Source organism: Aplidium turbinatum, chromosome 4, assembly GCF_918807975.1.
Source record: "Aplidium turbinatum chromosome 4, kaAplTurb1.1, whole genome shotgun sequence".
NCBI lineage: Eukaryota > Metazoa > Chordata > Ascidiacea > Aplousobranchia > Polyclinidae > Aplidium > Aplidium turbinatum.
The window spans coordinates 26347747-26363117 of NC_137475.1; the positions used below are offsets into that span (position 1 = coordinate 26347747).

The window sequence follows — 15371 nt, forward strand, 5'->3', positions numbered from 1 at the left end:
TCCGATCTTTGCATAAGTTCCAATACTGCCTAATTTATCTAATCTCCAAAAGGGGATAATGTGCAGCAAAATTAATGCTTTATGGCTGTTCTGACAGTGCCTTTTGAAGTCATTTATTTTGGGATTTTTCCCCACAGGCTGTTAAGCATGCAGAAATGCCAACATCATTTGCATTGAATGCAAAGTTCATGCTTATGTCCAATTGTTCATGCTGAGTAACATCTCTGTTTTCGCCTAAAACTTTTCTATTTTTTATTTGTGCATGGCTACTGATAAAAAAGGGTATGCTGTTCACGCCAAAAGCTGTAAACTGACCTGATAAAGTCAAAACTTGAATAACAAAAATTGTAAAAAAAAGTCTATTATTTTCTGACAGAGTATCACTCGATCAGAGTTGGCTCATTGCTGCATCATCTTGCACAACTAGTAAACAACGTTTTAATGCCGTTTTTTTTGTTTCATTATCACAGTCGAACGCATAGGCTATACCAAATCATGTCAAATCTCGAGGGAGCCGCTTCAGAGGAGCTAAAGAGCCGCATGCGGCTCCGGAGCCGCAGGTTGCCGACTACTGTCCTAGAGGACTACTGTCCTAGAGGAAGGAGGTTTTCTTTTCGCTGCTTCGATCTTGTTGCACGTGCTTTTTATGTGAAGGCAGGTAGTATAGGCTCTTTGCAATCTCGAGTTTGAAAAAAATAAGCCAGGTCTGTTGATTTATCCATTGAAATTATTGGTTAAGGGACAGACCAAAGCTGTCATAGGCCCATGCGAGGTAAGGTACGGTACGACTTAACCAATGTTATGTGACATTCGAACCACGAAATCGAGCAGTGTGTAAGCTGTAAGGTGCTTAACGGCATGGCGGAGAGCACCTCTTGCATCACTGTGTTGGACGACTTCCATGCAATGGTCAATCCAGCAGTCCTACAAACCTTCTTCAGGGTTGATAGGAAGAATTGGGAAAAAGATGGCAAGCCCAGAGGACGCGATGGAAAGTTGTCAAATGAGTGAGTTTACTTGAGCTTGTTTACTGTTCAACAGCCTTTCAAGAGCTGGTTGCGTAATTGTTCCATTCATTATTAAACGAAGCTGTTATATCTCTCAGGCAATTCAGGCTGGTCGCTTATAGGCACGTGCTGGAGTGGCTGTTGGATGGAGAAGTTCTGGGCAAGTCGAACAGAGTCGTGCTGCCATCCTGCATTGTCTCTTTCATCCGCAGAAAGTACCCCAGCGACGATGGAGATTATGTTGGGTTCCAAAGACCAGTGTTACCATTTTAGTCTTTTTGAAACCAAATCTGGTTTATTTGCGACCGTTTGGTCTATTTTTTTTCGATTTGGAGTGTTTTTTTGGTTTGGTTTGTTTTCGATTTGTGTGTCGTAATGCGATTTGTCATCAGTATTGTATGTTGGTTTATTTTTTAGTTTATTTCTGCTTCAATTTGGTTTATTCTGGTCTTTTTTTTTAGCTTCATCTACATTATTTTTAAAAAACCTAGACGTCAACACTGCCGAAGACAGTCCCAATGAATGCTAAAGCGTTATCGCTTGATAGTCGACTGTACTATGTCCTACAATACAATACAAAATGTTTTCGATATAACCAAGTTTGGCTGTTGTAATCTACGAAACTAGCCTTCGGCGATGGGCTTCGCAAACCACTCCTGGCACACAGGCATGAACAACTAAATTTGTAGCCTATAATGCTGGCTGAAAGATGCGTCTTCATTATGCATGCCTTATAAATTTGCGCATTCACTAGCAACCAAGTCTATCTCGGCTAGTTTGGTCTCCACTAAGCTCGACTCCAACTGACGTCATGTCACTAGGTGGCGTTGACGAGTTTGTCACTTCCAGGTAGCGTGAGAGAGAAGCGCTAGAGAGCGTGGGAAAAGGGTCGGTTTCTCGGCTGTGGGCCTCAATTGTAAGGAAGTGAGTTTTTCAACACGTACCGGATGTCTTGGCAATGGATTCTAGCCAATGTTAATTCGATCGTGCAGTTGCACTTTAAACTAGCGGTTAGTTGTGTTGGGTTGGGTTGCTCAACCACTTGTTAGAATAAGCAAGTTTTGTTACTTCTACAGTAATTCAATAAAAACAATCATTGTTTTTATAATTCTTAAAATCTTAACTTCTGATTTCGACTTGTCTATCCTCTGGGTCGACGTACAGGACATTGGTAGATAATGTGCTATTCAGTCTGAAAATATGAGCCACGTGCACAAGATGGTGACTCGACGAGGCCCCACTGGAACATGTTGCTATTGAAATGGTCCACCCAGTTCGCAAACGATTGAGCTTCACTCATTCTTTCCGAGTTAGTTCTGCTCCTGATGGAGCAAACTCAAAGTACTGAAGGCTCAGTATAATAACCTTGTCTTATATTCGATGCTTGGAACCAAATTTGGAGATTATCCTTACTTTCACCATGCAAATCCTTATAAGTTTTTATTGGAATTTTTGTATTTTAGTCCATAAAACGTTGTTAATTTGTAATGGTGCAAAAAATCTTCACAACGTTCTTCCAAAAATGCGTTTTCATCGTCACGTTTTGAAGAAGTCAGGGAAAGACGACATCATGGCGATCTATTGTCATTGCCTATGTAAAATATTTTGGCATGTCATTAAAAACAGGTGGTGCAGCGTCCACTCTCATAACCCCATTCAATAATTTAGAATTTTTGTATTTTATCTTTAGCTTTTGATTACTTGTTTTATCGGTGAAATTATTTGATTTTAAAGTAGAGAGCAATAACTGGAATATTTTGTTGTTCCAAAGCTTTTTCTTGCAATTATCTTGATCAAAACTTTCAGAATTTTTTCATGATTATAAGGAAATGAACGGAATGTTATACTTGAATTTTTACTTTGACATCCATATCAACAATTCATAGATCGCGGCGTATGAGCAAGTCTTTCCAGGCTAGGTTGGAGGGCAGGAAGTCATCAGCCACTCAGCAGTCTCGTTGTTCAGGACCCTCAGTCCATGCGCACCGTATGGAGGCCGGTGGATTAGACAGTGATGAATGACATGGTCTGCGGTCTGTTCTGTGGCGCCACACTTGCTTTCGGATGGAGGAGCCAGACCCCACTTGTGCATTTCCAAGCGAAAGTGGCCGACGCCAGTTTGCAGGCGGCTAAGCCTGACCCACGCAAGCCTTGCGAGGGTCATCCCCAGTGGACGGGGATGAGCGTCGGGTATGAAGTCACGGAGCGTGGAGGTGTGATTTTGTCACTCCGTGTTCCACATGTGATTCGTCCAGTGTTCTGCACTTAACCTAAGTTCTTCTGCCTTCTGCCACAAGTAGTTGTTGTGCGGCAGGCATAAAGGGGCGTATTGATTTCAGCTTTATAGGTGGTGGTCGCTTGAATGTTGCATGGAGGGGATGGTTGGGGTCCAGGGCCCAGCGAGCGAGAGAAATCGTGGATCCTTTACGTTGCAGCTCAGCATGTTGGATGCATGCCAGTATGGGCAGGCAGTCCGTCGGTGTGAGACAGGCATCCAGTCACAGTGCGCAGCACATCGTTGATGGCGGTATCAAGATGGTGGGTGTGAGAACTACGACACCAGACCGGCGCGCAATACTCAGCGGTGGCATGAACAAGGGCTAGGGTAACTGTACAAAAAGTTTTGGCACCAGCTCCCCAGCCGGAACCGCTAATCGCCTCAAAAGTGTGACGCGTATAGATAGTTTTTTGCGCAGTGACTCCAGGTGTCGGCGGCACGTGAGTGACCTGTCCACTGTCCAAGGTTATGCCGAGATAAGTAGGTTTCGCACAGTAGGGCAGGCATTCCCCATCAATGTTGATGCTTATCTCACGCTGTGCCTCCCGGTTGTTAAGGTGGAAGGCCGCCGACACTGTTTTTGCCTTGCTGAGCTGTAGCTTCCACTTTTGGAGGTATGCTGATAGTGATAAAAATTCATAAATGCACATTTGTAACACACTGCAAAGTGTATTTACTTTCAAGTGACATGCAACATTGTTCAAAAAAGAAGATATTAAACGCAATTACGCAAGCAACAAAAAATAGCAAAGTTATGGAAAGCAAATACTGACTTTGCGCAACAATAAGTAAGAATGAAAAAAAATATAGATTAGATAAATGATCAAAGCTTCATCCGAAACTGACAAGCCCAATTAAGTAATAAAAAAAGATTCAGTTGCCAGGCTAGCCCAGGGATTCCAAAGCTGAGGTATATGTATACTATTGTATAGGTCTACTCTGAGAAGTACATTTTGACTTTTTAAGGAGTAGACTACGTTACTTGTGAGAACAAGTTCTTGCCTAATTGCAATGGTTGAAATTAATTGATTAAACTTGTGTTTGGTATGGTTGTACCCTATTTTCCACATATTCTGGCAAGTTTTCAATGATGTACCAAATTTAGTATGTACCAAACGAAAATTTCAAAGGACCAAACAAATTTTGATCCATCTTGAAAATTGTTCTTTTTGTATGTTTCCTAAATTTTCTTTTAATTATAGCTTGTGTTTATATAATTAGGCTCCTTACAAAGAAGACTATGAACAAACAAAGGATAAGAACAAATACAAAGTTACTGATACTGAAGAATATAAAACCATGAAGGAAGGAGAGAAATCTCTATCGGATGTAAGTTCTAATATTCAAAGAGGATTATTTATCAAGGCTGAGTGAAAATGTTTTGCTTATGAGATTGACAGTGTACCCGCGATGTGTGTTAAATTTGATGAGTACGTTTTCTTTTCTTCATACTTAACCCTATCTTACTACGAGCTGTTTTCGTACGCGGAAAGCACGTCACGGGCTGTCTTAACCCGTGCTAATTAATAGCTAATAACGGGAGCTATGAACATCACAGAGCCAAAATATTTTACAAGACAATAGCCATGTGTATTGTGCGTATAGAAATTAAATTTTTACCCAACAAATATAGAGAAATAAAGTGTTTAAGATGAAAAAACGTCAAAAAGTCGGTTTATATTTTAATTTTTCGAAAATAGCTTCAAAATTGAAAATTTTGAATTATATCACAAAATAATGCTAAACAAAACAAAAAAATACTTTTGCTCATAAATATAAGGCATTTTTCGGCGATTTTACATTTCAAAGTAATTGCACTAACACTTATATGTGATTGCTGTAGCCAGAGATATTGGGGTCTCCAGAGAGGCAATGTATCAACTAAAATCTTTACAATGAGTGAATATGTCACCTTTTTAATTGATAAATTGCCTCTCTTGAGACCCCAATATCTCTGGCTACAGCAATCAAAGAATTTCCCTTCTCTAACAAAGTCAAGGCACAAGGTTTTGTTTCCATTTTCTTCTTCTTTCGACCCATTTTAGTTTTTGAAAAAAAATTTGCAAGACCTCGAAACTTTGAGAACATGAAAAATATTGTGCGATTTCACCCCCCTTACTATTCACGAAGCTGGAAAGCAACACTAGGCACGCAGAGCAATGGCTTTACAGTGAAGTGTTGCCAGAGAGTAGCTAATGATGCAACTATAAGTGTTTTTGTGATGCAATGCTTTTGGCGGGAACAGTAAGCTAAGAACTTGTGCAGATTTTACATGTAAAGTTTTTTTTTTGCCGACTGAATGTAGAGATCTTTTTTGCCGGCACTGTAATTATATGCCCTTTTTTAATAAAATTACTGAATAAATGTGTTTTGCAAGAAATCTTTCCTGATGTACTCAAAAAGAGTCTGATAATACCTGTACCAAAAGTTAGTTCACCTTTACACTTTACAGATTTGCGACCAATGTGTATTTGCGTATATTGTGCATCTTTATTGCCAACTTTTGCCAAAATTTTTTTTTTTTTTTATGTAAACGGAAGATGAATTTTATTGACAAATATAATATTATAACCCCAGCTCAACATGGTTTTCGTGAAAATGATTCAACAAGCTTAGCATTGACAAAAATTTATGATGATTTACTTTCTAACTTGAATGATCACAAATGCACAAGCTCGGTTTTTGTTGATTTAAGTAAAGCTTTCGATACAGTAGATCATGATATACTTTCAAAAAAACTTCACCATTATGGCTTTCGTGGCAAGTTCACGTTTTAACATCTTATCTAACAAATAGAAGGCAAAGTACAAAAATTAACGGTAAGAATTCTAATTCCAATGTTGTTAAATGTGGTGTCCCACAGGGGTCAATCTTTGGTCCCTTGCTTTTTCTTCTTTATGTGAATGATCTTCCAAATGCGTCTTCTTTTTCAACTACACTTTTTGCTGATGATTCAAACTTTCATATGTCAGATAAATGCCTGTCATCTCTCCAAAAAAAAATGTCAACAGAGAAATAGGAAAAAATGATGTGTGGATGAAATCCAATAAACTTTCATTAAATTATAGCAAAACTACTTATATGATCCTCTGCAACAAAAAACGTGCAGCAGAAAAATTTTGTCTGTCCATCAGTGGCCGATCCATCGAAAGGAAGAAAAGTATAAACTATTTAGGTGTAACTTTGGATGAGCGATTGACATGGGATAGTCATATTATTAATCTTAGAAAGCAGCTTGCAAAGGTCTGCGGCATAGCATTTAAGCTGAGATGCATTGCCCCATTAACAATATTACAAACTTTATATTATGCTTTGTTTCAATCCAAGATCCAGTACTCGATTATAAATTGGGGAAGAGCAAACTCTACATTGCTTGCTCCACTACAAGTGTTACAAAACAAGTTCATCCGATCCTGCTTATTTTTGCCGAGGTCAACAAATACAACTGTTCTTTGTCACCAATTTAATGTGCTCAGAATTGACGACATTATTAAATTAGAGACTGCAAAATTTATGTACAAATATGTGCACAAAATGCTGCCCCGGGCCTTTGCTGGCTGATTTATTTTTGTAAACGAAATTCACCATCATAAAACCCGTCAAAACCAAAAGAATGATTTATATTTGCCTTCTGCAACGTCAAACTTTGGTAAGAAGATGCTATGTTTTAATGGAGTGAAATTATGGAATCAAATACCAAAAGAAATACAAGAAAAGTCTTATAATGCTTTTAAATTTAAATACAAATGTTTATTAAAGAATTTGTGCAATGATCACTCCTGAAACATATCATCTGCTTATTTCTCTGCAGTTTTTTTTTTGATGTTGCCCTGTGTTATTCCACTATTAGTGTATTATGTAAAGTGCTGGTATTGTGCTATATGTGTTAATGTTCTTAATTTTGGGTCTTTTGTTAAAATGTTTGGGTGGCAGCTGACTTTGGTGACCTTTTGGTCTTTCGCTGCCATCCTTGTTGTGCGAATTATTTGTGTTCTTGTATATTTTTGCTTTCTGTTTTTTTCTTTTTCGCCAACAAAACAAAAAATAAACTGAACTGAACTTTGACAAACTCTCAGAAAGAGTCACACCATGGCCACCTAAAGATACGGCCTGATTTGTCACATTTTGCAGAAATTTTCAGGTTTTTCTAATTTTGGGCGAATGTATAAATAAATTTTTCTAACAATTAGATTTTTACGATTTCTTTATTCTTTTTCCCAGATGACACAATAGGTTTAAACATCCTCACATGTTGAAAAACAAAGAAAATTTGATTTAGAAGATTTTAGTCAGACTGTTAATTTTCAATAACAGTCTGATTTTGCGTTTTTCAACTTACTTTTTCTCATTTGCTATTGCTTCCCCAAGGCAACAAAAAAGTTTTATGCCATTAGGAAACCGCAAAAAGTAAAAGCATCTCAGAAAATATCAGTCAAACACTAGCAGTAACTGTAATCAAAATCTGCAAAATGTGACAAATCAGGCCGCATCTCCAGGTGGCCATGGTCACACGAAAACAAACTCAACAACCAATGATGTCCAATAAATTAATTTTAAGTAAAAAATAGAGAGGTTGAAACAAGGCTTCAATACAAATTTGAAATCGTGAATTTTGTATGCTTTTCAGGCAAAATACAAAGAAGAATATGAAAAGAACAAAGGAAGAAATCACACTGAGATTCCAGAAACACCAGAGATGGTTTTATCAAAAGAGCTTCGACCGGTACAAAGCAAGAAATTGTACACAGAAAAATCGAAGGAAATACACAAAAACGTTCAGATCGGAGCAGGTCGGACATCTGTTGTCATCGCTTTAATCACAATCAACTTTTGGTAACATTGAGAGGATATGTTAAATGGCTAAAATTGTCGTTTTATATCTGAATTGCAAATATCAATTTGTAGTTGACAATTTCATATCCCAAGCGTGAGTAGGGATGCAAACGAGACTTTACTCTTGGAGTTGGTCACTTACCCACTGACCAATTTGCAGTGTATATCTTAAATAATTATTTGTGTGATGACTTTATTATTGATAGAACAAGCTGGAGACTACTGAAAACAAGTCGACACTTTTACCTAATCATGGAGTGCGTGTATCTTCAGAGCCTTAACGATTAATTCATGCGTTTTATGATTTTAGACATACAAGAGCTTGCCCATGCTGTAACTGCGCAACAGAAAGTTTCAACCCATCCATACAAGAAACAATATAAAGAAGAGATTGTTGGCAAGGGACCGGTTGATCCTGCTATTGGTTATCCTGAACATGAACACCACAAGAAAGCAACCGATTTGGCTAGTAGTGTAAGTTGAAAATTGAAGTCAATTAGCAATGAATTGTCTATCTCCACTGACAGCAAATCAACCGTTCTATACATTGATTCAACGTTTGCAGAAGTTGGATCAACGTGAAAGACGTTTGATTGGCTGTCTGGGTGAGAAAGCAATTAATTAAAAATGATTTCAATTCAAAGAAACCTGCCAAAATTAAAAAAGAGAAGATCATATTTTTCAGTAAAACGATTTCGTAACTTCTTTACCTGAATACGAATTAAAACAGCTTCTAACTCATGTCCCCATATGATTTCAGCTCAGTTTTAATTTAAAAAAAGTTGGAAGTTTATGGAAGCAGAGATTCATATCGCATCCATTGCTCTCGTTTTTGCTATACGAAGAAACAAGTGAGAAACAAAGAAAAGAAACAGCGCAAAGTTTACGCGATTCACGTTTCTTTTAACTAATCTGTGAAACCAATATCTGAATCGCTTACTCTGTTGGGTATTGTACCGATACGCAAAGAGAAAATCTAAGGGCTGTTAGGGTTATATCGATCTCGTGAGGAAAAGTTTGAGCCTAATGTTAGCTTTACACTGATCCTGGCTGGGTACACTTTGGCATAAGACAGGATATGTGAGGTCTAGGCTAGACTTGACTGAAATGAATACGGGACTAGCTTGCTACTACAGCAGTAGGTAGCAATAGCTGAACACTTTAGCTAATTTTTGCGGAGCTGAGTTTTTGATGTTCTCTAATTTTGGCGGCAGATTTTGCCTGTTCGTGTGTACAAGTTACATTTAATAAGTTAATGGTTATTTATCTGTTAATACATTTCATACAAATATTACTCTAATAGTGTTTCCAGACAGCATTATAATCCATTATTTGAGTGTAATTTTGCAAAAATTTTCCGGTGTAGGGATACCCCCGGACCCCTTAGAGTACGCTTGCTTTCAACACGCTCTAACTCCCACGAGTTTCAATGCTTCCCTTGCTCAACAAACCAGGATACGCTACTGCTTACATTATATTTCTTGTGTGTTTGTATTGTGAATTGGCTCGACAATAGGTTTGATTTACTTTTGTTTCAGATTGATTATGTGAAAGACGCTGAAAAGATGTTGCAACATCACAATCTTCCTGGCAACACTCCTGAGTTGATCAGAGCAAAAGAAAGTGCTAAAATAGCAAGTGATGTAAGTGGTTCATGCAATTATGTTGATAATTATTTGAGCAATGTTTGAAAGTTGTCTTGATGGACAAACAATGCAACAAGCTTTTATTTATCAAGCTAAAATGATCTTTTGCTTACCAAGCGTCTGTTATATAGATTGAATATCAGAAAGATAAGAGAGACGTAATTGATGCCTATCGTGGATTCCAAACAATGGATAGCAAAGATCATCCCGTTGTGCAACAAGGAATTAAAGCAGCCGCCCTGACTGATGATGTGAGTTGGTAAAGCGATGAATTAATTTTACCCAAATTAATTGCCTTGACGGCGATTAAGTTGGTTGACATATTATTTGAAAGTTATGGCGCTAAAGTTAACACCAAAATTAATATACATTACCTTATGTAACTGTCGTCTTTTGTTTTTCAATTTAAGACATTTTTCAAGGTTTAAAATATGTGTTTTATATTATTAATGATAGTATAGTTTTTCTACGATTTGCTGTTTTTAATCTAGTGAATAATTGTTTTGTATATGAGATACCACATGATATTAAATGAGATTATTAGGCTGAGGCAACTAAGGCATTTACGAAATGTCCGCGTCTATTTTACAATACAGTACCACTAGTGATCAAAGTATCTGTAACGAAATCAAATCCAACAAGCTTGTAATGAATATGCAAACCTTACTTTAGCACAAATAAATTTTCGGTTCTAAGCATGCCAATGTTGGTTGCAGTTTCATTTTGTATCTTTATTGAGATTGGTGTGAATTTGGCAGTTCATAAAACTCATTATTGATCAAATTAGGTTGCTTACAAGGAAGACTGGGAATACGATAAACAAAACATTTGCTATCCCGTGCATCTCACTCCTAGTTACGAAGCAGCCAGTGACGTTAGAAAAGCAACGGGGGATGTAAGTGTTGTTTTCGAAGCTTTATTAACAAATTATCTTGAAGTAATTATGACTTCAACATTTAGCTATTGTTATAACATTCGTGTATTGCACATTAAATTATAAAACTCTCTATTTGTGCAATCAAAGTAGTTGGCAACAAAACTGTTTTGGTGGAAATATTTTCACCTTCAAAATCAGCGACGTGGAAATCAACCATGTTGTTATGAAAAACCTTGGTAGAAGTGGATAAATGAAATTTAGTCTTTGTTCCACATGTTGGTGACGTGGTACAATCAGAATCGTCACAAAGTTCTTGTTGAGTAGAGCAAACGTAAGGAACGTAAGCCTAAAATTCCGCGTTTCTGACGCAAAGTGTAAGGACAAGTGGGTCGACTTTCAATCTTTATCTTATTGGTTGCGATGATTCTCTTTAAGCTTCTTTCTGGACTACACCAATGGGTATGGTTACCTACTAAATGTTTGCACATCAACCTACGAGGGGGTTTTGATCACATAAGAAGCGGTTCTGAACCTGTGAATCATGGCCCCATATTTGAGTTGCTTAAGTACTTGACAAAATAAGCAAGCATTGTTAATTCTAATTCAATAAAAACAATCATAGTTTTAATATTTCTAAATTCTAAGCTTCTGGTTTCGACTATGGACATATTCATTTGTTGTACTCTACTACTCACACGTTAAATGAATGTCACAATGAAAAGTCTTGCAACGATTGCTAGAATTTCAAATAGAAAATGAGAGGTTTTTGGCGAAAAAGCTTCTGCTGTTGACACACAGATTTTCAAACTGTGGTGCAATTGGTACAAAAAAGCATTTGTACGAGTGAACAGAGGTGTCATGCGGTTTGATGTGAAGCATGGTCATTGGTCAGGTTGCACATCTTCTCTATGTCAAGAGATGGGATCTCTATTAGAGAGCCAGTTTAATCATGGCATTTCCAAACTTGCCTCATCAAGGTTCAACCACCTGCTCACTGGTTTTGAGGCTTTGCTGCTAATATGTTGCGTTGGAGCTTTGGATAAAGTGTTGACTGTGAATGTTGTGAGATGCAGACGGCAGGCCATGCAATCAAGAGCTGTCCTCTATATTCTAGACTATATTTTGGGATAGACATTAGTAATAAGGATTACTGGATTCAGGACGAGACTGGATTCAATTTCTTGTATGCTGTATACTTATTCTTCACTATTTTAGATAAAAAATTAATATACTTTAGTAAAGACTCAGCAACAAGCAAAAATACAGACACTGATGCGGAATATGCATCAACAACATCAGAATCTCATTTTCCAGCTCAAAAAAATTGTGTCAATTAATACGTGATTGGATTTTAATAATCTGAAGCAGAGTTATTAACATTCAGGCTAAATGAGTGGAATCTGCTTGATGATCACTTCAGAGTAATGCTTACAGTGATAGGCACTTGGAATAGATCATGATCTTACTCAGTGGCATTAGCCTACACTTCTACCAAAAGTCACAAAGCAGTGTTACTTCACAATGGCAACATATATCCGTCAGTTTCATTTGCTTATGCAATACAGATGAAAGAAGATTTTGAAAATATCAAGCAACTGCTCATTAACATCAGTTACGCTCAGTTTAAGTGATATATTTGCGGTAACTTTGGTGGCTCTTGCTTTTTTTGTGCTTGTGGAGTAGTAAAGCTGGCGGTGAGCACTATAAGAAAATTCATTGGCCACCACTGGAAAAACTAATTCCAGAAATGTAAGTTACTAGGGAGACTCTTCTAAGCAGGGAAGAACATATACTGCTACCACTTCATATCAACTGAGGTCTGGTAAAACAGTTTGTAAAAGTTTTGGATTTTCAAAGACAAGTGTTTCAAGAAATCGGCTCAATGTTTCCCTGACTATCAGTTGGCAAAACAAAAGGAGGAATATTCGTGACTTCCCAAATAAGCACAATGATAAAGCTTGGAAGAAAGAATGAACGAAACAGAAATGGAAGAGTGCCGAGTATCTTGAAGCGTGGTTTATGGAGTTTTGATAAATGAAAAGGACCTAAATTACAAAGAGTTGGTGGAAAAACTAATCAAATGCTATCAAAACATGGATTGTCTCATGTCTAAAAAGTTATTTTTTTATGTTCTCATCTGGATGTTTTTTAAGAAAATCTTGGTGACTTCAATGAGGAGCATATAGTGAGAAATTTCACCAAGATATTGAGCTAATGTAAAAACGATATAAAGGCCACTGGGACAATGCAATGCTGGAAGACCACATTTGATCTTTGGTAAAGCCAGACAGTGGCGCCATAAAAGAAAAGATAACTCAAAAGTAAATTTTTAAATGACACTTAGTGTTTGTAAAACTATGTTACGTTTATCTTCAAGCCTTCATTATGAACTTAAACTGGATTTTGTGTTCAATAAACCAAACGGGACCTTGATGTCGAGTTGATATCAACTGCAAGAGTAAACACAATTTGCGACTTACAGCTACATCAGATAAAATAAAAAAAATTGAATATCTCAAAAAGTAACGATGGTACGAAAAATCTAACTGGATTTTTGAACTCAGCACCCAAAAATACATAAAGAGGCAATAAAAGAAATAGCCAAACAAAAAATGTATTACAGGGTGTAATGTACCTCTTCTTCGACGATTTACCTATAAACAGAGTTTTGAGACTCTGCTACATGTATTTCCAAACAGCTGCTGTGCAAATTACAAATTAATTGTAACTAAGGGGCGTGGGATAATTTTAATTCCAACTTTATCCCTGATTTTAGGATACAACAGTATAATTTATGACCTCTGATATAAATTTTTGAAACTTTGTCTCACAACCCCTACCCTGAAAATTACTTTTCCCGTCTTCTTCTTCTTCTTCTCTCGTTTGACTTGTAGTAGCTTAGATTGGCAATGCCTCATCGTGCAGCCATGATACGGTAGTTGGGTCCAGTTTTTGGCGAAAAAAAGTCACCAACTTTTCCTGTAAAACTGGCTTTATTGCATGTCGTCATTTTTTGTTTATGGCATTAAAAGTTCAAGTATTTTCTACTGTACTAAAACACGTAAAAAAAACGTTGCAAAACAGCGCAAACAGTTTTCTTGGTCTTGGTTTTTGTTTTTACTTAAAAATCGGATAACAATTGACAAATTAGGAGAATTTTGATTTTTCCCTAAATTTACAGTTATTCGAAATTTTTCTACTGTAACTTATCATTTTAAATATCAGTACGTAGGCGTAACAGAGGAAAATTTTTTGGATGTACAACAAAAATTAGCTTGAACAAGAAGAACATTTCGACACTTTCACCAAGTGGTTATTATATTTTGTCTGATAGGTTTAAACCACTCCATTATAAGCTTATGCACAAATAAACCTGCGTGACTGCTAGATGGTGCAAGGGCACAGAAATTAGCACTAGGTTACCGATTTCACTTACCAACACTGTCTCATCTGTGCTTGCTAACATTACTAACACATACAACCTCTCCATTTAAATCAGTAATTTACTACAAGTACCTGCACCAAACAATGTACGAAAAAAAAACATTGACCGAACCCAGAAATATTTTAACACTGACTGTACCATACTTCTAACGACACCAAATGAAAATAACAATAAAGAATATTCAGAGCAAAGAACATACATTCTAAAACTAACTACTAACATTGTACCGAACCACAAACATCGAATGAAGAGCTGAAAGACCATTGACTGAAAAACATTGACTAACAACCACAACCCAACACCAACGATCCTTAACACCACCGATCGAAACGACAAAACAAACATTGACTGAAGAGCCGAAAGATCATTGACTGACAACCACACCCCTAACACTACCAATCGAAAAGAATATTGAAAGCGAAGAACATGCTTTCTAAAATTAACTACTAACATTGCACCGAATCACAAACATTGCCTGAAGAGCTAAAAGACTATTGACTGAAAGACCATTGACTGATTACCAGACCCTTAACACCACCTATCGAAAAGAATACTGAACGAAAAGAACAAGCATGCTAAAATTGTCCGCCCCGTTAGCTCAGTCGTTATGCGCCCGGCTCACAATCAAGCGGCGCTGGTTCGACTCTCGGGGTGTGCGCTTGAGCAACGCATTTCAGGACCGCTCTCCATTCAGCGGCACCTTGTGAATGAAATAAATCCCCGGCAGCAACACTTCAACAATCGGAAAACTTCACTCTGCCAATCTCGGTAAACGGCCCTGCGTCAAGAGCCTCTACAAGTATGCGAAACTACCAGGAATAACCTATCAAGGCTTTGTCAGTCCGAGGATAAAGATTCAAAACCAACCAACTAACCACTAAAACTGTACCATCTGTGCTTGCTAACATTCCTAACACATGACTGCTCTATTCAAATCAGTAGTTTACCTTAGGCCTACTACCAGTGACTCTGCACCAAACAATTCACATAAAAAAAATTGACCGAACCACATTTCTGTCAGAACGAAAGTTTAAAACAGTTGTACGATAAACATGTTGTTGCTGAAGCATAAACGCATATTACACTGGTCTACACAATTTTTGTGGCATGAACTTTGAAAACTGATTTAGAATAATTTTGGGGTGCTGAATCCGAATCTAACCTCAGATTTTGCCTATCACGTCAGGTTTGTGAGATATGATAACAACAAATTGTTACTTTTATCAAAAGTTGAAAATTTGACGCTGCGTTTATCAAACATACACATTGTGCTATATCCAGAAAT

At 37.3% G+C, this 15371-nt stretch overlaps 2 protein-coding genes across 2 annotated transcripts in view; both read left to right on the plus strand.

Moving 5' to 3' along the window:
* Positions 1-858: 858 nt before the first annotated feature.
* LOC145769015 (uncharacterized) lies at positions 859-1280 on the plus strand. The gene is made up of 2 exons (XM_082580614.1): positions 859-1007; positions 1106-1280. Exons 1-2 carry the CDS (start codon positions 859-861, stop codon positions 1278-1280), a joined length of 324 nt encoding a protein of 107 aa, XP_082436740.1.
* A 1741-nt stretch (positions 1281-3021) lies between these two features.
* LOC145769016 (uncharacterized) overlaps positions 3022-15371 on the plus strand; it is a 33167-nt gene continuing 20817 nt past the window's right edge. The window contains exons 1-7 of the mRNA XM_082580615.1: positions 3022-3204; positions 4507-4614; positions 7913-8075; positions 8429-8592; positions 9657-9761; positions 9896-10015; positions 10552-10659. Coding sequence (XP_082436741.1) covers positions 3022-3204; positions 4507-4614; positions 7913-8075; positions 8429-8592; positions 9657-9761; positions 9896-10015; positions 10552-10659 — 951 coding nt within the window. The remainder of the gene's footprint in view (positions 3205-4506; positions 4615-7912; positions 8076-8428; positions 8593-9656; positions 9762-9895; positions 10016-10551; positions 10660-15371) is intronic.

Bases quoted from the DNA above. Each gene is read 5' to 3' on its own strand.
- LOC145769015 (XM_082580614.1), top strand. From the start codon at position 859: ATGGCGGAGAGCACCTCTTGCATCACTGTGTTGGACGACTTCCATGCA. The intron at 1,008-1,105 runs GTGAGTTTACTT...TATATCTCTCAG, and splicing joins GATGGAAAGTTGTCAAATGA to GCAATTCAGGCTGGTCGCTT.